Raw genomic sequence first — 27,405 nt, 5'->3', positions numbered from 1 at the left:
ATAAGTACAAAAACACGTTTCTACATGATTGAAAATTAGGTACAAAACGTGTAAATACCCGCCATATTTTTTCGCATAAACAATTCCACGCCTTGCTTCCGGGTCGACCATGATGAACGGGCTTCCCGACCAGTCAGCACACAGAGACTTGAGTCCCAGCGCTTGACTCTTTTGTCAAATGTTACCAACCAGCTCCTTGTTTTTACAGGTCAGGGCGAATTTGAAACTGCGGAGCAGACACAAAGAGGACGCAGCAGATGTTGCAGTGTCTGTACGTCACTTTTTGTAGCGTTGATATCGTCGATTTTTCTTTTATTATGTTTGTTTGTTCACTGCAATAAATGGTTGTTCAGTCTGTGCGTTGCGTTCTGCTGCCTTGCTGTCTTTAACGCAATTGTATTTTGCAGCTTCAGACTTCCCCAAAACATGGCATACTGTAGGTATGACATTTATAATTACAGCACAGACAAGTGGTATTTCAGGCAAGCGGGTGGGGTGCCCTTAATTTAAACTGGGATTGTCCCTATTGACGAAACATTTGGGAATTTCCCAAACGAGGTAAGATTTGCGGGAATTTTAAAATTGTATTCTGTATTTTTTTCGGCTTTGGTGGAGTAATGAACATAATATCCAGTATTAAAAAAAGTGATGTAGCATTGACAAACCTGTTACACAAGTAAGAAATGACGGCAGCTAACCTAATAAAGTATGTCTGGTAAGGAAACGATGTAGAAATCAAATACAAATACAACAAATACATTTGTTTTTGGTGTTGTGTTGCTGTCCGTATCCTGTTAATAGTAGACTTGCCCTGGATGAACCGAGGGATTAAAGTAACCAGCAGCCTCGCCCCACGCCTGACCAGGAAATAGGAAAGTGAAAAGCAAAGCTGACTGGCTGTTCAAATAAGAACTTAAATATCCAAGAAGACGATGGCTCCGAAAGATTTCAAACAGCAGACCTCTTCAGTGATCCAATGTCTTTTCGAGGAGCCTGGATTGAAACCAAGAAGTCTCATATTAGAAGACACTGTGGTTGCGGACGGTGTCGGAGACGGTAAGTCAAAGTGCAATTTTGTCAAGCGTTTTCACTGACGTTTACCGATCGAAACGCCATGTCGGAAAAGCCCACACTAAAAGCATTGACGCAACAAGAAACGAACTTCGACCAATTTGAGTTCGTTTTTAAATCTTGCTGCAGTCAAAGCTGTGTCGTTTTTGTAAATGCGCTCTTGTCCACGAAAGCAGTCGTATTACTATAGCCGTTTACTGTATATAATCAACACTGTTCTTCTGTAGTTGATTGCTGGTGTTCTTCTGTATAGTAACTGAATACTGTAGGTAACAAAGGTTCGAACTTTGTTATTAGGGTTTGTGCTGCATTACACCTGTATCTAATATTAATTATCACAACTGTACCTGTATTTCCAAGCTTGACCAACATATGAAAGAAACTTTATCTTAGCCCTGATCACTTAATTTGCTACAAGTTAACCAGCTGTATAGTTGAAGTAAGTACTGTACACATTCATACAAACACTACATCATAAACAGCAGAGGACGGTTATTGAGTACTTGTAAGTGGAAATGGGGAGTTAATAATGCAGAAACAAGAAAAATTAAGAATTTTAGATGGACCCTTTTCCAAGCACAGATCTAGAGTTTCTTAACATGTTGTAGTGTATTCTCAGTTTAAATGGTCTTACTTTTTTTATTTTAGAAGAGGACTCATTTGACCCTGTTATTATTGCTGATAAGCTCAGGCAGTTGGGGGATGATTACAATGAAAAAGTGATTAAGCCTCATATGGATAAATTTCTGAATCAAGCAAGAAGTGCAGCTGCAGACCAGGTAACATATTTTTATTATTAATTTAAAAATCAAGATGTAGTCATAGATTTTGAAAGAGAATCAGCAACAATGACATTTTAAAAAAGCAATTGTGTCACATTTCCTGTTCTGGTTGTCTGGCAAGTCTAATACATAATAATATGTAACATTTGATAACATTGTGTTACTACAGGAGTTTTTAAATGTAGTTGTGTATTTCAGACAAAAAAAATGAATATTTGGTCTTAAAATGTTCACTATTTGTTGGAAATGGCAATAAATTAATCAGTTTGTTTAACATTTAAAGTTTTAGAATTGCTGTGAACCTACGACGTGTACACTTCACTTTCCTTTTATGTAAACTGAGAGATGGAGCAAATGTTTTAAAAGACTCTTTGACGTTTGCTGTGTGTCCTGTTTGTGCAGGCTGCCTTGGCTTTCTCAGATGCTGTGGAGTCTCTCTGCAAGTCCTGGCCCTCTGAAGGAGCAGAGGTCAGACAGGAGAAATATCTTCTGAAGGCATCGGTGACTGTGGGACTATATGCGTATAAGAAGTGTCCAAATCTCTCAGAGACCATCCAGAGTGTGCTGACTCAGTTTGTGGAAACTCGTCTGGGCAGCTGGATTGTCCAGCAAGGAGGCTGGGTGAGTGTTCTTCCATACCTATTGAAATTTTGTTCAGAGCAGGTGTTGCAATAACAGCTCTTAACAGAATTTTCTGGAGCAGATGAAAATGAAAGCTAGGAAAGAGTTAGTACTTCTCCCCAGTTTGCAAACAATTTGTGTCTAGGCAGTTTTAAATAACACTTTTAAAATGGTGTAATATTTGCCTTCTAATGTTTGCAGCCTTTGTAATGTACATTTGCAGATTCTCCCTTGGCTCCCTTTTCTTCGCACTTACTAATAGAGAAACATACCCAAAGCCACGGAAAAAAAACAGATGAATGTGAATGAGTTCATAGACCACAAAGCTTAATTAAAACACTACTTTTATTGGCAAATGGTTATAAAATGCTCTGATGTTTTGTTCCTGTCCTGTGGTTATAATTTTTTAATCCTTTACAAGGGAACAAGTTTAATAAATAAATGAATAAACATTGAGGGATAGCAAGTCAAGAACAGAAAGAAAAACAAAGCTTTGTTACAGTGATCTGCAGATTAGCTTCTAGTGCACCTGCAAAAAAAAAAATTGTACATATCTTTAAAGAGCCTGGAATAGCATAAGGAATTGAAATGTTGAAATGATGAGACAGAATTTTTTTACCCCCTTTACACTAAATCTAATAGAATTAAAAAATACTTTATGATTTTGAATTTTCAAACATTTAGAAATAACTATTAAAGGCATTTATGTTAAGCTAGATGAATGACAGTGTTCCCTTTGGCCGTGAAGGAGAGGCTTTTTCATGAAATAAATCACTCCATGTTACTACGCTGTAATGAAAGTTCATCAGTGAACAAGTAGAAGCACAAATCATACAGGAACTGCAAAATGATTTCACTAGTTAGTGTTCAGTGAACTAAAATAATCTTGATATCATATTTCTGTTGGAAGGATGCAGCAACACACTTTTGCAGAAGAGTGAGTAGAATTTTTCAACGCTTATGACGCAGTGCCATGCAAAGCTGGTATTCCTTCTGATCTAGCCAGGCAAATGGAAGAAAACTAGACCAGCATAATGAGTCATCTTAAGGGAATGCTAGCATGTGCCAGGGTTAAAGGTTGTTTTATTGGCTGAAACATGTTTGAAAGCTGATAAACATTTTTTTTTTGTCTGTACCTTAAATTTGTGTTATTTGTGTTTCCTGTGTTTTTCCAAAAGAGTTTTGACAGTTGATTGTTTGGATAATTAGTAGATATGCCGTTTTAATTTTCTGTTTTACGTTACCAAGCATTTCTGGCCTAGGGATCTTCATGTATGGGGAATTTCCTCAGACAAAATCTAATTGATTTATTTGTAATGTTTTCTTAATTCTTACATGGTAAATAAGGGTTTCTAATGTAGTGTAGTTTAGAAATGATAGTGATCTATACTTTACTATGGATGTAATTTATTAATGTTAATGTGGGGTCCTAGTTTGGAAATTAGTGTGAAATGTGATATACAGTACTGTAAACTGATGCACTGCATTTCAGTACGGGTATGCAGAAGACTGTTCCTTTAAAAGCATCATTGCTGCATTCTTCCTACCCTGGTTAAGCTTTTCTGTTTGCCTTTCTGATCTTTGCTACTATTTGGATTAATTTCTCAGGTCAGCTGATGCAATAATGTCCAGGTGTTAGAAGCCAGCCGTTGGGGAGGTTCTTATGAAGAAAAGAGAATCTACTTTCAAGGGGAGGCTACCTAGTCTATTTTATGCATTTCTTGAAAGAAGCCAGGGTATCACCTTCAACAATATAGCTGGGTAGCGTGTTCCACTCTCCCACTACCCTTGGTGTAAAGATGTGTTCCATGGCCTCAGTTCTAAGTTGGCCTCCTTGTAGTTCCCATTTGTTCACGTTTCAACATTGGTATTGAGGAAGTCCAGGGAGCCGATTTTGTTAATCCTCTTTTAAATCAGGTTGGATCTTATCTTATCTTATATTCAAGACTATAAAAATTCTATCTTGTTTTAACTTTTAGCCTGACAGTGCATCTATTTGCTCTTCTTTGGGTGGATTCTGCCGGAGCAATATCTTCTTTCTACTGTGGTGACCAAACCTGGACACAGTGTTCTGAATGAGGTCCTACTAGTCCATTAAGTGACTATGTCAGAACTCTTGATTTAAGTTCTCCTCTTTTACCTATATATGTATGCCACCAGGGGTGGGGCGTAGTAGCATGTGTCTTAAATATGCAGGTCTCGAACAATGGACAGTTTTAGTGCTTTTATTTTTATACAGTGAGCAAAACAGGCAAAACACAAGGAGAGACAAAATCCTACAAAAACCTGTAAAATGATTTCACTTTGTAAGGTTCAAGCTAATGAAATGAACTCTTGGTCTTGTCTGAGCTCTTAAATGAACTCTTCTCCTCATTTACAGTAAATCTGCTTCATCAATAGCTGGGTATCTAAGCCGCTTACACCTTCCAAAGTTTTCCCTCTCCATTTTGCAACTCACAGTTCAGTGTTCCAAGCTGTGCTCTGTTGTTTTGTTTTAGATTATCTGCCATGATTCATCATTTCCAGCATTTGCACTCCCCCGAAAAGCCTATCCTGGCAGGCAAGTGATGGGGGCAAGGCAGGATACACCCTGGATGGATTGCCTGGCCAACACAGGGCACATACAGGCACATACACACTCATGCCAGGGCCAGTTTTACAGAAGCCAATTTACCTACATTGTGTCTTTGGGTAAACCACTTTATGCAGAGTTGAATGCTTCAACATTAAGCTGTAGCTTTTTTTTTCATTACATGCCCCCATTAAAAACAGACAGAGCAGGTACACAATATATTTAAATTTAGTTTATTCAAAAAATTTGAAAATATCATATCAACCATCTACATTTTTAAACAGTTTTATTCTGTCCGTGATTAACTGTGAACATTTAACTCTGTGAACGAACTGCTGATACTTTCTGTCTAACCCAAGAGAGTAACATGATTGTCAGCACCATCCAGCAGAGATCACAAATGTTTTTGAACTGTATAAGGTTTGTGTTCTATATCTGTTTGTTTGTTTATGAGCAAATCATTTTTTTCCTGTTTTAAAGGTGTTAACATGGATACATAAAAATAAAAAAAGCAGCAATGTCTTTCATAAAAAAAAGTAGAAGTGTGGGTAAAAAGAAAAGTATATGTTTGACTTGCTGGTTCATTTTTTTGTGAAATATCTTTTGCATGTTTGGAATGGTTAATTTACTTTTGTGATGTAAATTGAAATTACATGTGTGCTGTATGATGATTTAAGTTTTCATTATTTTTTAATTTGACCTCAGAATTCATCAGATTCTTTTTCTTGGTAAACTAGATCTTATGTGCATTTTTTAAAGTTAAAAACACTCCAGACATTTTCATAGTTTTTTTTTCTTTTTGCAAGCATGCAGTGTTGAGCTGGCATGTTTTGTATGGACTGTATGAAACAAGTAGGTTTGGATTTCTGCTCATGTTGGAATCCTTGGTACTCATGTAGTTTGAAAGAGGCAATGAAAACTGGCTTGTCTGATGCTCCCACCTCAACTCCTCTTATGCCATGGCAACTGCCTGGAAGACTGCACCCTTCTGAGGAGAGACGTGTGCTTTGCCAATGTCACAATAAGCCTGTTGGTGCCCAAGACATTACATGGTTTGCTATCTCTTCAGGAGCCAAGAAAGCTGTGATTGACTAATCCCAACCACACCTCCTTGTGGTGCTGAGTCAGTTCTGAGAGAGCAGCTTTGAACCTCAATCTGCATTCATTCAAACTGTGCTGGCCAAGAAAGGCAATGCCTTGCAAATAAAATAGTGTCTAGGATGTAGATTGACTTGACACGAGTCATTCCTTTGCTTTCTGTTTGTGTTAAAGGTGTGCACGAAATGTTGAAACAGATTTTTCGGTAGAATATGATTTTAAATTCTTGTATAAAGAGGTGAAGACATTTGAACGACAAGTAAATTGTGTTTAGGTGCCTATTTATTTTCCGTTCCCACAATACATTTGTAACTTTTTTTGTTTTTTCTTTCTTAGGAGCAAGTGGCTTCTCAGTAGAGAAATTGTGCAGGACAAAGTCAGCTTCCTGAGGGAAAATACCATCGAGTGTGACATCAGGTCTTCTTGAAGCAGCAATCTTTTAGTTCTCTAAACTAAAAGATGTTTTTTTTGGAATTCTGTCTGAATGGAAGTATTTATTGATTTGTTTTTATCTGTCTTTTAAGAAATGGCACTCACTTTCTAGAACATTTTTTAACGAGCATGAAAAAGCAACTTCATTTCTGTTTGAATCATAAAATCATGACAATCACCAAGAAGATTTGTTTAACAAGGACAGGAGAGTTTTCTGATCTCTAAAATATGTACAGGTACATGCAAAATTCTGTGCAGTTTAGAATATTTTCTTAAACGGCAACATAAAGACAATCTTCAAGTATTGACGAGTGCCAAGATTGAGTGCCATTTCCACTGTGTCTTTGCAAAATGCTTGTGCACAACTCCTTCAAAGTCTCATCACGCACTTCCAGACACATTCGATCCCACTTCCTTGTGTAGCAGATTCAGATATATTGCAGCTGTAGTGCTAATACTACCCCACCCTTGTTTTCTCATAGCTTAGCTAACCAGATGAATGCACATCAGAGATGTACAGATCAATGTTGCTCATCATGTAACGGAGCTGAACAGCAGGCAACTCATTCTGAAACTTAAAGCCAAGTTTTGTGGGTGTGTGCATACTGTATATAGAATGAAAGATCAAAAACAACAATGTAAGAATGGAAGAAAAGTGAGGCAAAAGATTTAATGTTGCTTGTGATTTGAAAACTGAGCAATCAGCTATTAGTGGGTAGAAAATTAAGAGAATCACCTTTATGAATTAAGTTTCTCGGTAAAGGGAATATATTGCCAAAACCAACAGAATCCTGTAAACGTCTCTATTACACCAAACTTCACTGATTGAATAATTTAAATTTATTGTTTTGGAAAGCCCTATAGCACACCTGTTATAATCTTTAACGTAGCATGTATTTGAATTCTTATTTCTAAAATGAAATAAAGCAATAAGGAGTGTTTGTACCGTAATCTTTTTGTTAGTACAGTTTTTCATTTTTATGGGTGTCACACTCACTCGTGTCTTTTTATATAGTACATTTAGTGAGAAGTTGGTCAAGTGTACTTCAGTTTTTCTTAGTGGAAGGTAAAAATGAGTATTTGCTAGTAATATCATAGCTACTGTAGTAAGCAAATTAATTACATTTCTGAGTTTTAAAAAAAATGTATCATTAGCATCTCAAGCACACATGGTATTACTTCAATGAACATATGTAGCACATGCAACTTTGATCACTACACTTTTGTGGCTCCTAGCCACAAAACTACTGTATATAGAGGTTAGGTGTCCAAAATTTAAACCAATAAATTAATTGATAGTACACTGCTATTGTGAAAGTGAGATACACCTAATCTAGTTGTCATCTTGACTTAATTCTTAAAAGATGAGGTCTGATAAATCTCTAAAATTTCAGAAATTGAAAGGTTAGTGCACTGTTGTTACAGGATTTTTCCCCTGTACATACAGTAGAAGCCTAGTTTCTATGACCATGTATGATTTACAATACTACATAATGTCTTTACATTTCTAGACACTTTTATATCCCCTATTGGTTATTTTGTCAGCCATAAGTGGGGTGCTGTCTCTTCAAATCACTGACACATCTTTGACATTGGAGGCTACAGTTTATTTCTGAGTTGTTGACTTTCAAATATACCACAAAAGTAGAGAATAGCCGATTTGTCCACCTCAAGCAGGAAGATATGGAACCAATCACGTGATCGTATCACAGAATGTGAAATCTGCCATCTGTCGTTTTGGTTAGGTTGTGTCTTGTTGCATGAATTGTTGCATAAACTTACTATTGATGTTTTTTTTTGGCTACCAAATACTGTAAACACTTGAAGCTGTTTCAATGGACATTTTAGCCAGATCCACTGTTACCTTCATCAGTGCCCTGGCGGCCCCTGCACCACCAATCATGCCACTTGAGGCCACAGGCTTTATATGTTCAAGAGAGATCACCTCATCGACCACTGAAGTGCTGTACCCACCAGGATGACGTATGACATTAGTGTTGCCCCACTAAATAGCAGAATAGGAGGAGAAGTGAGCAATTGCTTCACCAGTTGAAATAAGGGGGAGCTGTAGGGAGATCAACTTGTATAAGCCCAGAGTAGAGGTTAAGCAAACGTATCTTACTTTGACATCTGAGGATCTCATCCAAAGGACTGCACCTGCTACAGTAGTGTTTCTCATCACCATCGGGGTATACTAAAGTATTGGTTTTTTTTAGTTTGTGGTGCAGAAAAATGAATGTCCATCTACTGGTCCACCAACACCACACCCAGCAGTAATGTGGTTTTCCTGAGAAGTCTCCCAGTTGAGCCTGGTTTAGTTTTTGAGATCCGACAGGATCAGGCTAGTAGCTGGTAATGCTGCTGCCAACATCAGATTTCTTTACTACAGCACTCTGATGATAGGATCCTAGTCTGCAGCTATTTTACAGCCCTTAGAAAACATGGGCTATTCCCAGTACTTAGAAATTGGGCAAGTCACTCTTATGGATGATGCCATTGGGCAGTACAAGGGATGTTATATTGCACTGCCTCACATTCCTGAGCAATAAAACATCAACAAAACATCCTGTTTTTAATTATGAATGTCTCCTACAAAAGAGTCTTTAAATAATCTTGATACCCAATTATTTCAAAAACAGCATAAAACACTTTGTGAAAATGTCTTGTAAAACAAATATTTGGTGATGACCCTGCTCATGGAAGAGTTTGAAATTAGTGGTCAGCTAAATGAAATCTGGACATTAAATGAGAGTGAAGGCAATTGTATGTGTGGTGAACAGTCTATAGAGTATGTACTGTAGCTTGATACATAGAATTTATTTCATTTCAGGTTGGATAAGCTTTATTAACCTGAAAAATAAATCACAAATTGGTATCTTCATTCATTTTGTAATCTTCATGCTGTGCACATTGTATAGATGCAATAAAACATTGACACAATGTTTTTAAAATTAATTTTATTGTTCTAATTTTAAATGTTGGGAATTCTTAATGAAATTAAAATAAAAGGTAAACTGAATAAACTTGTTTAAGGGTCCCGTAATTTAAATGTTTTGCTGCATGATAGCTATGTGTGTACTAGGTGTTTTTTTGTCATCTTGTAGAGTAATTTTTACCTCTTAAGGGTGTACCAATATTACTGAATAACTTGTAAGGAAATGTGGTAGGGGAGTATATAGGTAGATTTTGTTTTCTCTCTGCATTAAGCTTTTTTGCACCCATAATTGCGTGGAAGACCCAGAGCCAACCAATGATTTTTTATTATGTTTTGGAGATGATGAAGAGAAAAACAGAAGAGGAGAAATGCTTTCCATTATTTCAGTTTGTGGTTATTACAGAATTTGTTTTCCAAAGTCAGTCAGTCAACACCGTTGTAGGCTGTGCCACCTGTCACTGTTTGTGAGATCAACTTAATAAAAGTTCTGTAGAAAGACAGGCCATAGTTTCTGCCCTTCACCTGCTCTCTAGGGGATAAATACCTACAGAAGTAATGCCTACAGCCCTTCTCCAGTCTCAGTGCCAGTACAGTGGTACAGTTTTCAGTAGTTCGGTTAGATCCTAATGAATGTGATAGATAAATATTTGGTGTATTTGGTGTGACTCACCTACAGTAGCAAAGAGAACGGCAGCCTCCTTGACAGAATACCTGCCCAAACTCCCCTCACTGTTGAGAGGAATGAGCTAGGAAGCTGCTGCAAGGGTGTAGATGGGGAGGCAGGGGGGCTGCAAGATACTGTACAGTATATATGCAAAGGGGAGCTGAAGTGTGCAAGGTTAGGATCTGGCCTGGTACACAGGTACCAGTTTTCTCATCCATATATCCAGGGAGTTTTCCTTCAAAGCATACGGGTTAAAGCCGAAATAAATACCTTTTCCCTACACTGCTTTCATTACTGAAGTATGTTAATATTTTCAGAAATACAAAAGAAAAGTCTCAGAGAACTTTCTGTGACTACCATCAAGCCCTAATACCAGGAAACAAGTCCAACAGCTTGGAAATCTAATTTTTATGCAGGCAATCATCAGGCATTAGATTAGCCCTAAAGAAATTGCTTTCCGATTTAGATTTTGATTACAGTAGCCTGGAGTCAATATACAACCTACGTGCTGCATTAGTGCTTTTGCCTAAAAAGGTTTTGTATGGATGTAGCAACAGTAAAAACGGTAATATGTTATTCTGGAGAAGTGCATCTCATTTCATCAATAAAATTTGATTAACCACTAGAGGGAGGCATTACATCACTATACCAGTTCTTTGGTCTTGAGCACTCTTAGATCAATGGTTGCAATGCCATATACAACTAATCAGTTTTTACCGCAAAAGAAATATCTTCATTCTGTGAGACAAAATTCTGACAATGCATGTAAATACAGAAGGGTGAGCCCTTCTGTATTCATATGTTTTGCCAGCATTCTATCTCACAGGAGTGGGGAGATTTCTTCTGTTGAGATTTATGATCAGGTCGTCCCGAGGCACAGGCGAATTAGGTTACTGTCAAGGGCCCTGAGGCCGCCAGGAGGCCCCCTCAATGTGCAACGCAACATATTTTTAATCGGCACGTTCAAATGTGAGCGAAAATAAAGTCCCTTTAGCGGCTCTCTGTTGCTGCTGTGGATTACCCTAATGGAAGCCCAGTCTTCCAAAAATGACCAATCAAAATCGAGTGCGCAATGTTTCTGAACCCAGGAATAGAAGAGCGTGATCGGCGGTCCCAATACAGAACTACGCCTAATCAAGTCATTGGCAATGCACGATATGTGCAATAATGTAATCATTTGAATTTATTTTGGTTTTATGTCTGTCAGCTCAACAACACTAGCAAACATGTCACATTTTCAAGCTAGGCACGTAGACTACTTTAGGTGTTTAGGTGTAGAGGTTAACAGGTTCACGTTTCCCACAGTTGTTTACTTGCGTGTGTGTGAGCAGCTAAATCGGCGCTGTCCGGCCAAACTAAAGCGTTAAAACAAGTGAGCAGGACAAAAGTCTGTTCAGCGATTAGACATTAAAACGTATTGTTTTCCTTGCGGTTTCTCCTGTATTTTATTAAATGGAAGTATCGTGAACTCAACCTACTGTATAGCCCTTGAGATTGCAGTCTCTCTCCCAGTGACAGCAGCTGAAGCAGAGAGGAGCTTTTCAGAGCCTACGTTGATTAAAACATTCGGTACCTAAAGTCGAATATATAGGCAAATTGATGTATAGAATATTTTTTTCTTTGTTTCTTTGTTTTTATTTCTGCAATTCCTTTCTACAAAGATTTCAATGCTATAATTTATAATGTATGACTTGCTAAAATTTGGAAGTTACAATCATTATTTATTGTAAGTAATGCGCCTTTTTATTACTTTCAAAGTTAAAATGCGTCATCTTTGTAAAACATGTGCCGTGTGTTCTTGTTTATAAGTTATGTATTCTTCCAAGCTGCTTAAGAAAAGGTTTCTAGTTATGTAATTAATTTTATTGTTTGAAATAGTAAAATAAGATTTTGTTAGGAAGTGATAATAGTTGTGTATATGCAAACTGTGATCTGGAGGGGCCCCTTTCCAAGTTCTAGCCTAGGGCCCCAAAAAAGCTAGGGGCTTTTGCATATAGGATCCAAAACAGATTTCGTAAATGACTATGGATATAAAGTTAGTGGTTCAAACCTTTTCAGCTTCACATTGTCTTAATGTGACCTTCCACAGATTTTGCAGTGTAGAATATACTGCTGCTGTGTTCATTAGCACTGCTATGTTTTAAGTTTTTGATTACAGAAACTGCTTGTTTGCAAAATAAATGCATGATGATCCCAACTACTGAATGGGAGTACGGCAAGAAAATTTGGAATTCTTTCCCCTCTGACCTTGAATTGACACAGCACAATCCTGTGGGAATTTCTTTGTTTTTTTTTACGTAAAGAAGGTCTTTATTCAAGAGTGGCATTCTCATCAGTGTAAATTGTGTCAGAAGGAAAGGTCAGATGAATTTTACAAGGATACAGGGAATCTTAATCTTACATTTTCTTTGCCGATGGATACTGTGCATATGTACAGCATACTCTAATTTGCTTTTCTCTGATCTCCCTTGAGCATACAGTACAATCAAATGGAGAAGGTCTCAGAATGCAGATTCTATTCTTTATTATGCCAAACCAAAGAAAAAGGTTTATAATACTTAAATGACCAAGTAGTTACTATTTACAGACAAAAGGTTTGTCTAGGGCTGTTTACTGGGGCAAAGCTTCAGAGCTGACAGGGATGAAAAAAGAGAGGTGAAGAGATGACACAGAGAAAATGCATTGCTGAATGTGCCTCGATTATTTAGCTGAAAGGAAGTAAACAACTGCTTTACATAAAAGAGATTTCTTAAGAGGATTTATTTTAGAGCTCCCTGAGATACAACAACTCACTGTCTCCCTTTACAGATCCAGGTACTCTTCACAGGCTTGCTTTCTTCGTTTGCCTTTGGTTTAATGTTTATTCTATGACTGTTGAAAGTGAGGAGTTTCCTGAAAGAAGCAAGTTTAGCAACAGCTTGTTACAGACCCTTTGTGTAAAAGAACAATGCATCCTGTTTTCAAGCTTTTAATGGACTTTCCCATAATCCCAGTCTGTGTCCTCTGGTTCTTTCTTCAGTCTAAAGAACTCCACTGGGCTGATTGTGTCAATACCTGTGAGGAGTTTAAATACTTGAATCAGGTGCCCTTTATAATTTTTCTTTATGGACATTCAGTTTTCAGTTTTATATGAATATCAGAAAAGATATTTCGTTGGCACCCACTTTATGCCAGATGGTGTAGAGTCAGTCTTGGTACTCAAGGCTCATCCAAAGCACATGAGAGAACAGCTGGCACAACCTGAGGACAGTGTGAGAATTTGAAGACACTTCACCCATATTTTTATTAACTGAATTATCCGTCATGTATATAGTGAAATTCTGGTAATAACTGTAGAAATTGTTTGGAACTAATATGGCTGCATCTGCCATACTAGGTGGTACTGTTTTTTTGGAGGGCACATCATGTACATATGGACTCTGAACTGGAAGAAATGGTTAGAAAATGGATGGATGGTAGAGCAGGTTCTTCTTCACAGAACACAAAATACATCTGTGTAGATGAAATGACAGAACGATATTGAAACTGAGCAGGTGAATGCTCAATATTATATCAATGTACCATAATTGTGTTTCTTATCTTGTGTTTCCCTTTAAAACAAAGAAAAAGGTACAAAACTAGGCACAACTCCTGGAGTCCTGACAGAACATCACAATCCACCACTACAATTACTGTCTCCTGTTGAGTTACAACAGGAAATAATGAACACTAAATAAACCCAATGAGTGATAATTTAATCCCCTGGTTTGAAACACTAGCATTTAACAAGACTTTGTGAGGGCAGGAGAAAAACATTAAAACCACCACAGCAGTGTCCCTGTTCATCAGTGTTCAGTTTAATTTGTTTTACTTTAACTCCTCCATACAGTGATGATACTCAGATTACTACAGTTCAATACTTGCATTAATCTGATTGCTTTAGTGCACCATTGTTCCAGTAAGTGAATCACATGTAAAACAAGACATTAATAACAGTGGTATTCTGTAGAATGACAATACATTTATTGATCGGCAATCAGGCTGGTTTATTCTATCCATAGTGTTAAATACATCTGTCAGTTGTGAATTAGACGCCAGTAACTATCTTGAGTGAACAAAGACATGGAACAGAGTAAACACAGAACTCATCTGTCTTCCATACTGTATCTTTTCACCAGTCAGTGGTGTGTTCGATTTCATTATTTTCTTCAGAATATTTATCAGGTACAACTGTTGAACCCAAACAGAGGTAAAGCAATCAGCGGTGAAAGTCCTGACCCCCTTCTTGGGTCTGTAAAATAGTCCAGCCTAGACAATCAGTGGGTCTGCATCTGTTAAAAATGCAGCACTGGAGCAGAAACACACAGATGAGAAATATATGTCAACAAGGTAAATAATACTACAAGAAGTTATCTGATACTGAAAGGGGGGATTAAACACTGCAGTTGCTTTCAGCATATACCTTGGTGAAATATCTCTATATTAGAATGAACAGCAAAAATATTTTTATACAAATGAAATCTAATTATGTCTTGTACTCGTAATAAGACATTGGCACTGTGGTTGCCCATAACCTGATCTGGAAAAGTGCTTTGAGATCCTGCTCATCATGAATAAGAGCTCTGTCAGTAAATTGAAACAGTATAGGATTCTGCCGATGAAGAGGGAAATCAGACTGCAGAAATACAGAATCTGTGTGTCAGCATTAATGTATCTCGTCCGTCCGTAAACCAGCAGCAGTTCTTAATGGTCTGCATTAAGGCCTAGTACTGTTGTGCAGGACTTGGCACTTGTCTTCCTCTGAATCACCAAATAAATTATTCATATTTCAAATTACTCATCTAATTTGGTGGTTTAGCTGATACCTAATCATTCCAAAATCAACCTTGGTTACCGACATACTATTACAGTTAACAATTTAATATATTTTTAGAAATACACATAAACCTACATTTTCTTGCGGCGCACATTTAAAAGATTTCTCCCCTTTTTCTCCTGAAATATTCCTCTTCCCGACAGATAAGTGAGGCTATGATTTCTACACTCCTCATCAGAAGAAACCATTTAAGAAAACAGCACGCCTCTCCTCTCCGTAGTGTAACCTCAATCGGCATCAGCACATCAGGAACACCAGAGGCCAGTGTTGTGAACTGTAACAGGTCGCGATGGTTAAGCCCATAGAGATGCTGTATGGAAAAGTATCTGGAGCCTGCCTGCCAAGCTCAGATGGAGTTACGCCCCTGGAAGTCTGACCGCTCACTCTGAAAGTTGGTGGGCCGTTTCGTCTCCTTGCAGCAGAAGTAATGGTTCCATATTTTGAGGAACGTGGATCGGAATTTCTTTATCCGGAAGGCGTACACAATGGGGTTGACAGCTGAGTTCCCATGTGTCAGTAGGATGGCAATGTAAATTAAAATCATCGGCTTCTGGCAGGAGGGACAGAACAGTGTGATGCAGTTGAGGATGTGCAGGGGGAGCCAGCTGATGGCAAACAGGAAGAGAACCAGGGCCAAGGACTTGGCCAGCTTCAGCTCCTTGCCATAGTACTTGCTGGGGTCCGAGCTGTTGGCCGTCACTTTCTTGTTGAGGTGCTTGTGGATCATGTAGAAGATCTCTACGTAAATGAGGACCATGAGGAGCAAGGGAGGCAGGACCCAGCCGAAGAAGTTGAAGTAGACCATGTACTCCATGCTGATGACGTTCTCGAACTGGCAGGTGACCGTGAGATCAGAGGTGATCTGGGTCCCGTTCTCCTTCATCTTCTGGAGGTTGTTCCAGCCCAGCATGGGCGTCAGGCCCACGATGAAGGACACTGTCCAGCAGGCCACCACGGCTGCTCCAGCACGCTTCTTTGTCACCACCCTCTTGTAGCTAGAAAGCAGAAACAGAAACATCTCGTCACCACCTCTGCCTGCTTTCAGCACACAGGCAGGGACCACAGCCTGTTATGCATCAGACGCCAACCCCTTGTGTGTACTTCTTTCAGAAAAGTACATCTGTCAGTAGAGCAGATCCCTTATTAATGCTGAATAGTTTAGAGAGCCTCCATGTGAATTGTATAAAAAGCACTTTATGTACATGCACCCATTCTATGGCAGAGGCGCTGTTTCATTTCTGACACTTTTTATAACATGCAAAGTGATTTCTTGCCTTGCTTCCTGAACGACTCCTAATTCATAATTAAATTGGATGTATGGGAGGTTGGTAACGAATTTAGGAAAGAACACTAAACCCTACCTTGATAATACTGGTGCATGGTAAAACTAAGGGCCAAAACTGAATTTGTGCGGAATTCCTTCCTTAATGAATGCAACATTTTCTGTGGTTTTCTTTTGGGACTAACCAATGGTTTTTAATATTTGCACACAATCTGGAGTCATCAATTATTTATGGATTCAATTTACTGCTACAATCCCCGTACCACACAGGGGGAATGAGGACATGTGCATGCATTCCCCTCACAGGCCCATTTGTCTGCCAGTGCCATTCACATTTGACATTCTGCAATCTCCACAGTGCTCAGAGCAAGCAAAGCTTTTCACCATTACTTTTCCACCACTTTTCAGATTTCAGGCAAGAGACTTGCATTACCACCACTGTGACTGTAGCATGCTAAAATGGACAGATACATGGACAGATGGACAGATGATAAATGCTTGTCATTCTGCATTCCTCTGGACAGTCAAAACAGCACCATTACGTTGGCCTATAGAAGGGTGGACAGAAAGACAGATACATACAGAAGACACACTACCTCTTTGGGTTTCATTGTAGCATTTGTAAATGGTCAATTTATTGGCTGATATATCCTCACAACCCCACAAAAAGAGGAGAAATTGATAAGAAAAATAAAAAAAACTGATGTATTTCACTGCAGGAATAAAGTATTCTGGACAATCCTGAGGCCATTCACATTTGCTTTACAAATGGCACTTATTTGAGGACATAGAAGAGGACAGTACCTACTGATTAGAAAGCAACTTCCAATAAGCAGAAACCTAATGGGAAGCTTTTTATTTCTCTTGTATGTAATTGCTTCTGCAAATGGCGGTTTTCCTATCATAAATAAAAGCAACAACCTCTTTCCCTTTTCAGAGTCAATAGGCCACAACAGTACCAAAAGCCTATTGAGGTCTGAGGTTTACACAGAACAAAAAATTAGTACATGGTAAATAATGGGCAGGGATTATCTCCTATTCATTGTATCCGTAAGTATTGTGCTCAGAGATAAGTGTGAACTGGTTTTAATGATGCTTTTTGTTATTGTTAATGAAAACAAAGACACATCTCAGTGTACGTTTTCTTTGGTCAGCATTTTTTTTTCCAAGTGAAAACTTGAAAAACACTTGATCTATGTTCAGTAGAAACAAACCTCTGAGATAACAGGTAAAGTGTCTTTTATGAAAAACAGAAAATAAATATAAATATATCGGTACAACAACATACAGCACAAAATATTATATTATTGTAAGAAAATTTGCATTTAATCACATAAAGACACTTTATCGATGTAAAATATTTAATAGGTAGCCAGTAAGCCACATGTTCATGTTTAATATTTATACCTTGAACCTGAAGCATTTGTGTCTGATGGTCAGGAACTAAGCTGTCTTTGTCACAATTATTAAACTGATTTGTATTATTATTATTATTATTAAATGATTTGTTCTCTATGTGGAAATACTGTAGGTAAAAAGTAATCCAGGGAGTCAGTCTCTTTTTACTGTGGCCTCAATGTATCTATGCAGTGAGCAATGTCTGAAATGATTAATGATGGTGTAATATTTTTAATAGAAAAATACAGATGTAACCTACTTTTTTAATCTGTGAATATAAAACAGAGTTCATTGTCACTAATAATTCTGCTAGTTTTTTCTCTCAGCTTTAATCAGCTTGTTGGTTTTTAGCTGAACAAACTATAGCAGATTTAAAAAATGGTAAAGATACAAACTCTCACAATGTGAGATTTAGACAGTCTGTACTGGGACAAAAAACAGATTTAAGTTTCTAGTTTAAATCAAAGTAGCTCCTTCAAATACACAAAAGGATGTATGTTTTCATTACATTAAGCATTACTGTACGCACGGTGACTACAATAGGCTGGCCCACTTCATAGTCAGAGACATTTTACTGCTGGGCACTGGAGGATGGCAGCATTTGCTGGTGAAGAATGAACCACTCTTGCCCAATAAACCACAAAGATGGCTATTGTAAAAAATAAAAGACTGGGATGCAATCAGAGAGATTCTGCTGATGACAATAACATAGTTGACATGCACAGAGCTAATATGCATGAGAACTTCCTCTTTCTACCACATACAGTACACATAGTAACATAGATGCAACAGGAATATCAGGATCTCATTGTCTGACCTCAGTGAGCCATCTGCCACATTCATGGACTGAAATATGAAATTTGGGAAACACCACAATAGTATGTCTGATCCTCTCTGAGAGCTATATTGCTATATTATGTAAATAATACTGTATGTCAATGAAAATTCAAATATTACCATACACTACTCAGGAATTTACATATTCTTATACTGTATATTCATACTGCTACAGTATATTCCTACTGTAGCAGTTCAGTTTTCTTGTAAATGAAAGGAAAAGCACCTCTTCACTGACATATCTCAGGATACAAGTAAAACAATAATTGTTAGACTAAGGCTACAGTATAGTGACTAATGCTGTGAATAATAAGACTGACTAGCACACTGTAAAATCCCTTGTGTCAGTCCTCCCTCTAAATAGGTGGCTCATGAGCCCTGAGCAATTCAATTCAATTTAGTTTTATATAGCACCTTTCACAACGCGGTTGCCCCAAGGCACTTAACAAAACTGTGTGACAATACATGACTTTACAATACAGACAGAGAAAAAGCCAGAAGACAACGGAGGAGAGGAACCTAAAACTCCTCAGTAAGGAGAAAAAAACCTCTAGGGGTCCAAGGTCAACTGGCTGCCCAACCCCAAATGGACATGAAACTCACAACGGACAGCCTAAATACAGGGAAAAGAGACTTTATTCATATGAAACATCTCCATTCACACATACAAACAACCTAATAACCAGCTATCACTGTGAATCCCGTTGTATCTCAAACACTAAATTATCCCCATGTGGAAATTTGACTCTTAGCCCTCTATGAATTAATTAAAAACTACACATCACGTGAGACTCTATACAGACAAAAGAAGCATTAACAGACTAGAAGTAGGTCAGCTGACGCTGTCATCCTCATCAGCTGGCCTTTAAAAGTCCTTTTTTCTGATCTCTTTAGGATAGTAAACCATTTCAGCTGTGTTTCTATTCTTAAATTCCAGCATTATGGGAGTAGGGGGGATTTAGCAACCATCATTTTGCAGCTGCAATTACAAAATATATACTGTATATTAGTCTGATTTATATTTATTAACAAAGCATCACACATGAAATGAACAATAGTCATCTGGGGGGTTCTGAGAAAGCACACTTCAATATGCATGATCCAAAAATGCATTCCCAGGCAATCTTCTTCAAAATAAAAAGGTGTTGTCCAATAATACTGACACTGCTACCTTGCCTTCAGTTTGGACAAAACCTGGTTATATATATATATTTTTATTTCACTAGCTCAGCCAAGAATCCAAATCTGAAAAGCAATTTCAAACCAAATGGGATAGCTTCAAATTGTAGAGCACACTGCAACCACCACAAGGTGTCAGTCATTTGCTACCTAAGACACTGAATCTACAGTAGTGTTTCTATTGACCGGTGTCTAAGTATTAGTGCTGACTGTTAAATGTGCAAGCTTGTTTCGGACAACAAAAAGCAAATTGGCACTGTATCAGGAACAAAATTGTTCACTAATTTGTGAAGAGTGACACATATATAATAAATAGGTGAATTATATTGTTTGTTAACTGCAGAAATGTCAAACCTTATATCAATATCATACATTTACTAAAGACTGAGAATTAGTTTTAATTGTGTTGCCTCTTGCAGATTAAAGATAAAATATCTGGAGAACTCTCTGTGGATCTTCCACTGTGGGTTGGACTACTGTACTTGGACTTTTTTCAGTCTGACCGTTGCAAGTTAACCTTTGTCTGTTTGTGTACAGATTGCTTGATGCTCTAGATTATAGCTGGAACATAAAAGCTTGTTGTCAAGGAGAGAGAGAGAGAGAGAGAGAGTAATCAAGCATTAATCTAAAAATTTAATCTTTTCAGTGATATGAAATCCCAAGCCCTTTTGACTTTCAGTGTCATCTGAAGGGTCGAGTATTTAAAGCTTTCTCTTGATATTGCTAATGCTCAATATAAGAGTTCAATCACTCTGCTAAAACACATTTTAGATTTTCCGAAGGGGCATAATGAACTCAGTTTGTTTAAACAAGCACTAAATAAAGCCTGTCTGCCTGACTGTCTGGTGTCTCAGAATTAGGCATTTTTATGCAGTGCTTTCCTCTGTATTTATGTTCCTTGTATTGATCTTTCTTATTCAGCTTTATTCCTCAGACCTTCTCAGCGGAAGCTTTTTACATCTTTCTCACCACAAATATTCTCACCCATTTTGGAATTCTAAATGCCAATGGGAATACTATCACCATTCTTTCCCACAGGGAGAGTGACTACGCTACTGACACATTCATGGTGGGAAATAAAAACCAAACAACATTTCCCTGCTTTAGCAGTTTTCATGTCTTTTTTTACACAGACTATTTGAATGCAGTGTATTCTGAATTGTTTGCATTTAAACTGTTTCTTAAAACCAGGTTCATCTCTCCCTTTTCTCTTATACTCTAGATAGAATTTTCTCCTCCTTGCCAGGCTTGCAACTCTGCATACAGTACTGTATGTAAAAAATTGCATTATTAGAAGTTATGTAAATGTGTTTTATTTCAGTTTCACTACAGTTGCTTTACAGTGCAGTAAATAACAAATTGTGATTACTAAAAATAACAGCTGTTTTTCCCTTAATTCTTACTGTACACTCACTGGATTGCTAGCGTGTTTGCATGAACTGTTAGATATTTTTTGTCACTCATTCTTTTTTTGCTAACTGTACTGTCTCAAATTGTGGTTGGCTCAGGTCAGATTTTAAGAGATTTGTTTTCAAGCGAGAGATTTCTTATAGCCTGCAGTGACATACTGTGAACAGCTACAATGAGCTCATAGTGCACCCTTCACAGCAGACAGCTGATTGCAATATCAATTTGTAGAACAGAGACAGTCCTTGCTCTAATATGCAATCTGCAAGTAAACAGCTCATTCAGCACTGTCTTTTCCTGATCTGTATGTTGGATAATCACTACAATCTTGTTTCAGCACTTTAGTTTGCAGTTTGAATAGAAAATTGACTACATGAAAAAAAATCCTGGAAATCTTTTTTTCGATAACCAAGTATATGTTGGAAAGAAGCGGCTATGCTTATTTCCAATTAAAAGTTTAGATTATACATGATTTTTACTTTTGTCCTTGCAGACAATATGGTAAGAATTGAAAAGAATCATTATACCTGGTATCCATCTGTGACTGTTTCTTGTGTTACAGAGATATATAAATGATTAACTCTTATACATTATGATCTTGCTACATATAGAAAATGTAAAGAACCAGATGTGTGAATTATCAGCCTCCAATAGAATAAATGGCATTCAAAGTTTTGGGATCATACATTGCAGAGACTTCAAAGGTCTGTGTATTCTTCTGAAGAGTATATCAAAACCTTGTTCCAGAATTGTTCTCTGACAGGGATTCTTTTCACAAACATGGTAATGAACTCAGCATTGGAATATGTCCTCTTGAAGAAGGTTGTAATACATTTGCCCTTCATCTCTTAGGCCAACAAGATGTATCAGCAGATATTTTTTAAATAAATCTAAAGGGTAAGATCATCATTTGACTATAGTGCTTTCCTTTTGTTATCTTTAGAAAATGATAGATAATTGGTACAATAGTTTAAATTACTGATTGCATATGGTAATGTATTAAGTCAATACTATTGAGTCTCCACAGTAATGTTGTGCATTAAATAAATATTAAGGATAAATACAAATTTGCTTTTTGTAATAACAACAACAACAACAACAATAGTAATAATTCCTTACACTTATACTGTATAGTGCTTTTCTGGACACTCCATTAAAAGTGCTTTGTGCCTCCCATCCAGTTACTGGCCAGGCTCACATCTGTTTAGCTTCAGTGGGCGGCCAGTTTGGGGGCTGCAGGGTGCTATACAGTAATTGCTGGCTATTACAGTATATACTAATACTGCTGTATTATAAACTAATATACACACCAGAAGTTTCACCTTTTGAAGAGTAGTGGACTACAGATTAATTTGATTCAGAATATGGTATATTCATATCCCCATAGCAGATTTGAAAAGAAGCCGAAAATAGGTCCAGAAAAAGGAAAGTTCAAGGGCAGGTTGAATTAAGTACTGCTCTTCGGACAGAAGAAACCAAACATGAGACATTTTAGAAAGGAAAACTACCAGTCTTCACTAAAACGATCTTACCTAATATCTTTACCAACTGTAAAGTTCTCTTTTGTCATGGGCCTTCTCAGTGGTGAGTGCTTAACATTTTTGCAAGAAAGGTGTCATACAGTATATTAAAAAAAATCTTAGCAGACTTTATTCCTGGTGTTGTGTGGATGGGTAATGTGCAGCCAGAGCCAAAAGTATCTGGTCTTGGATATACCGCATATTGACTCTCCATTAGTTAACTGCAATGGGAATATATATATATATATGACTTCTTAACCCGTATTGATTTATAATTAATTTATTTCACGTTAGGCGGATTTAAACAGATTAAGGATTTGACCAGAAACGATTTTGTGAAAATAGAATGTTATACACAAAGCTTCAGTATATGTACAGTATGTCTATGGGTGACTGGACCAAGGAATCTGGTCTCCACTACTGTTTGTAACTTTTCACGACTGATTATCTTAGAGGAAGATTTGAACGTTACCGAATTTAAGCAAACCAACGATATTACAAAAAATTATAATAACGTTATCTTGGTATCCAATTGTTAGGGAGGTAGCATTAATGTGTGAATGAATCTTAAGTTGGAGAGCCTGTTTTCTGCGTAGTAGTAGATGATTAAAAACGAGATATGACGAGTAAATAGAGCTGTCCTTAGCTGGAAAATATTTTGTACACAGTAAGAGCGAAAAATTAACCTCGTAAGCGACATTTTTAACAACGTCTGTGAATTTCACTAAGAAATTCAAGGTGACACAGAACCGTGCAGAATAGCAGCATACACACTCTCTAGCTCCGAGAAAGCGTTTCCACGATCACATTTCACCTACAGATTATGCAGGATGTGTAAAGCGACGTGGGTATCAGTTCCTTACTAAAAATAGCAACACATATCTGGTGAAACTGCTATTAAGTATTGAAACCTGAAGACTGTTTTCCCCCAGGAGAAATCCATGATCGTTAACGTGTGGTACGACATGCAGAAGAATGTTATTTCTATCTTAATGAGCATCTGAGTAGGCATATCAGTGCAGAAATATTGACTTTATCGTATTGTCCTATTGTACAACAACTGAATTATTATTATTATTATTATTATTATTATTATTATTATTATTATTATTATTATTGTAGTAGTAGTTGTTGTATAGAAAAAAAGGACTGCAAAATTACTATAAAAACAAATTCCACATTACAAGCTTTACAAAAAGACCCTTTCGTAAACGTTGTTTTGAAAATTTTAACTGTCATACCTGTAGACCTCCTTAGGCCCAGATATTGAGCTCCACAGACTGGGTGCTGCCCAAAAGCAGCTCTATCGCCAGACTGTGTGTGGTGTGTTCAGTCCATTCAGTGATGTTGGAACACTATTACTTCAAGTCTCGTATTTTAGTGAATTTTCCAAAAACAACAACAACAACAACAACAAAAACCCCAGTATCAAGCTATAGAAACGGAGTATGTACAATAATAGCAGAGAAGGTAAGACTCTTGATATATCTTCACCCTTCTGTAAAATCGGTAAACGTATTTTTTTATCTTAACTAATGACAATAAATGAGAATTCCCGGGTTATTATTTTTTTTAAATCATTCTTAGCGTTCAGGTTTGGAGCTTTCATTGAAGCTGCTACTTTACCTGGTGGGTATCTTGACCCGAAGGTAGCGGTCAATGGCAATAGCCAGCAGGGCTAGGATCGAACTTTGAGTCAGCACGAGCACCGTGCAGGCTACGAGCAGGCAGCTGTAGAAGTGAGTCTGTAGCCCGATGCTGATGGTGATGGCCAGAGGGATGACGAGCGCTCCTACAGCTATGTCAGCCAGGGCCAAAGAGACGATAAAGCAAAAAGTTGTGTCTCTTAATGAGCGGTTGATTTTCACTGCCCAAACTACCATTACATTGCCCAGTACAGAAGAGACGGCTATCACTACCTCCATTCCTATATAGAGCGCTTGGGATGGTCCCAGCTGTCCAGACATCCTTAAAGCCGTAAAATTAAAATCCAGAGCAAAGAATGTACGTACCCCTTAAAAACTTGAGAGTCTAGTTATGTACGGTAAAAATGGCAATCCAGTCATATTTCCAGGACCCGTCCACAAACAAATCTTGACGTTAAAAATTAATTTCACCTTTGTGTAAGGAGGGAAGCCACATAGTATTTTTAAATCCAGTCTGAAGGCATAATTCGTCTTGGACAATCCGTGAGAGGTAAAAAAGGTCCCACATGTAAACTAAACATGTGTCCCCTTGATAAAAATCCAGTTAGACTGAAATGTTAGCACATGTATCCTGATAGAAAAAGGTGCACCCCGAGCCCCGCATTATCTCACTCTTCGCTCGGTGCTCTCCGAAATGCCAGTTACAGGACCTCCATCCATTGTTGGCACAATTTGTTGTTCATCATCTTAAGTCACCTTCAACAATCTTATTTCTCTCGTTAAATAAACAACCCATCGGAGACGTCGGGCGAGTACGCACGGTTTTGAATTAAGCAACAAAATGAGATAGTCTGATGGCAGTGTCGCTCTTAACTACAGCGTTTTGTCACGTTTTCCGTTGTGCGGTGGTGGTCCTCATAAGCATTGCGCTGACCTTAAACAGCTGCCCTGATTTTTTTTTATCCTTTATTATTATTCATATTTATTATGTTTTTCTTCTTTTATAATTGGCGACCTATTTCTCTTGTTTGCTCTGCAGGCTCTTCCCTCTTTTGAAAGCAGTCCTAGTTTCATGTTTACACCATCATTCAAACGCAGGTGGCGCAGATTTTTCCCTTTGTCCCGTACAAGAAAAAAAAAGGGAAAGAAAACACAGTATCTTCCCCACACCCCCGTGCGCTTTGCGTCGCTACTCGCACCAGGTCATAATCTTCTGGTCTTCCTCCCCGTTTCATGCGAGCTGCTCAGCTTCTCGCTCACTCGTTGGGTTTCGACAACACGAGTTTGAATTCTGACAGTATGACGTGTGACCGTAATGTGTGACAGTGCATGGAGGGTTTTATTTGCTGTGTTGATTCATTCCAGTGTCCTGGTCCTGTGTGAGGGGTGGGAGGGTATGATATTCATTTACGAGATGCTGCGTCTACCTTTTTTCTAAAAAAAAATACAGTAATTCATCCAATCCTCCATTAAAAATATACATGGTAAATGAAGGTCAAAATACTGTAAAAGCACACCTTGTAAATACCTGAATTACGGTTATCATACGGCAAATTATATCTGTAATTGGTACAGTATAGAGTTAAAACATGTCTCCCTGTTTTTACAAAGCCCAAGCAGGTTGACAGCCACTATTAAACAGAAAGATTAAAAAATGTTCAGCTACAAAAAAAAAAAACATGCAGTCCGTAGAATTAACTAAGCGAAAGTGTGTCGAGAGTGAGTCTAATAGAAATGGGTGATTAAATCACACGGCAGGTGCACATTGTCCAGAATGTTTGGCACTCAAAAGACTCTGGAAACGGAGGCACATACACAGGTCTGTAGGCAATCGGAAGCCCCTTTGAATTAAAAAGGGCGAATGCAGACATCATATGTTTCCCTCACCCAGCCTTTTCTGCGCGATCGAGGTTCAAAAGTACCTAAAATAACCCAGTTAAGCACCGGCTACTGCGTTTTAAATAGCGTCGCACCACCTAAAACCACATTATAAATGAAGAAAGAAAGGTAGTATTCTGATCTCTATGATCTATGAACTCTAATCGGAGAGTATTATCCAGTACCAGGAGTATGTGTGCTTTCTATATAAACAAAACGCACAGAAAAGTAACAGGTCGTCGGCCCATTTACTGTAGCTCGTTTGGTCGTTAGTAGATAAATAATCTTGTTCATTACGAATATCATTCCGACGTTTCTTTTAATGAAGCCAGTATTGACAAAATGGTTAAGCAGCGTGCTCCATACTCCAGCAACCCTTTGTGCAAAAAAGCATCTCGTGTTCTGTTCATCATATTTTCCACTTAAGAAAAATGGGCTGACATTATCAATACCTTTGAGGATTTTGAATACTTCAGCCACATCTCTTCATAGACAACATTCTGTATCTGTTTGGCGTTCTCATAGACTGATTCCAGAGTAGTAATATTTTTTGTAACATGATAGCCAAAATGGGTAACCATTTTGTAAATAATGTTTTACTAATCCAATGTACAACTTTTAATTTCTTGATTTTAATTCTACAGTTTTAAACCTTTATATCCTAACATTCGTTCACTTTTCATATTGCCACCCTATATTATATAAAAGATGTAAATATGTCAACATAAGCACCTACAGTAAGTATTTTTCATAGGCAGCTTCTTCAAGTTCAGTTTTCTATCTTGATAATACAGTAGTACTCTACATACAGTATGTCTGTTATGTGCCTGAAACATCTGTCAAGAGTTTGCCCTGACTTGAGTATTTCTGTATTTTAACTTTCTGCTGCACTATATGTTAATCCTCCGATTATATCATTATAGTCAATTGTAAAATGTCAAGTGAATACACACAGGTTATGTATACTTTTATATAAGCAGACATGGAAATGAAAGTGTCGTTTTTTTCAGGAATTTATACTGTATACAACCTTTCAGAAAAGCTGTTGGTTTGTTATGACACGATCAGACATTTGATAAATGTGGAATGGAAAAAAAAAACATTGCTATTTGCAAGTCAGGGCATGACTTCTGTTTTGTTTTTGCACAATATGTGATCTTTGAAACACATCACATATTTGTACGCAATACTTATTTTTTCTTTCTGTAAATCTACTGTAACTGTCCAG

At 37.6% G+C, this 27,405-nt stretch overlaps 2 protein-coding genes across 3 annotated transcripts; one reads left to right on the top strand and one right to left on the bottom strand.

The window, feature by feature from the left end:
- Positions 1 to 211: 211 nt before the first annotated feature.
- Positions 212 to 7,527, top strand: LOC148830875 (bcl-2-like protein 15). 2 transcript variants are annotated; one of them, XM_088921630.1, is made up of 5 exons: positions 212 to 558; positions 805 to 1,056; positions 1,720 to 1,850; positions 2,256 to 2,474; positions 6,481 to 7,527. In XM_088921630.1, exons 2-5 carry the CDS (start codon positions 933 to 935, stop codon positions 6,499 to 6,501), a joined length of 495 nt encoding a protein of 164 aa, XP_088777756.1. In that variant the 5' UTR covers positions 212 to 558; positions 805 to 932; the 3' UTR covers positions 6,502 to 7,527. The 2 variants fall into 2 exon arrangements, with proteins under 2 accessions (XP_088777756.1, XP_088777757.1); XM_088921631.1 differs by having other exon boundaries at positions 213 to 271; positions 802 to 1,056.
- Positions 7,528 to 13,990: 6,463 nt separating this feature from the next.
- Positions 13,991 to 25,559, bottom strand: adora1b (adenosine A1 receptor b). The gene is made up of 2 exons (XM_088922197.1): positions 24,280 to 25,559; positions 13,991 to 16,025 (listed from the first exon to the last, which is right to left on the bottom strand). The coding sequence occupies exons 1-2, from the start codon at positions 24,618 to 24,620 to the stop codon at positions 15,377 to 15,379; spliced, it is 990 nt and encodes a 329-aa protein (XP_088778323.1). The 5' UTR covers positions 24,621 to 25,559; the 3' UTR covers positions 13,991 to 15,376.
- Between the last annotated feature and the right edge of the window lie 1,846 nt (positions 25,560 to 27,405).

The sequence above is a fragment of the Atractosteus spatula genome, chromosome 7 (genome assembly GCF_055471065.1).
Source record: "Atractosteus spatula isolate fAtrSpa1 chromosome 7, fAtrSpa1.hap1, whole genome shotgun sequence".
In the NCBI taxonomy this organism is placed as follows: Eukaryota; Metazoa; Chordata; class Actinopteri; order Semionotiformes; family Lepisosteidae; genus Atractosteus; species Atractosteus spatula.
The sequence above is the reverse complement of the archived record's forward strand: the minus strand, read 5'-3'. Positions and strand labels throughout refer to the sequence as shown.

Coding starts and splice junctions, on each gene's coding strand:
- LOC148830875 (XM_088921630.1), top strand. CDS start 933: ATGGCTCCGAAAGATTTCAAACAGCAGACCTCTTCAGTGATCCAATGT. Junction 1,057..1,719: donor TGCGGACGGTGTCGGAGACG/GTAAGTCAAAGT, acceptor TTTTTATTTTAG/AAGAGGACTCATTTGACCCT. Junction 2,475..6,480: donor TTGTCCAGCAAGGAGGCTGG/GTGAGTGTTCTT, acceptor TTTCTTTCTTAG/GAGCAAGTGGCTTCTCAGTA.
- adora1b (XM_088922197.1), bottom strand. CDS start 24,620: ATGTCTGGACAGCTGGGACCATCCCAAGCGCTCTATATAGGAATGGAG. Junction 16,026..24,279: donor CGGGTCAAGATACCCACCAG/GTAAAGTAGCAG, acceptor TCTGCTTTCTAG/CTACAAGAGGGTGGTGACAA.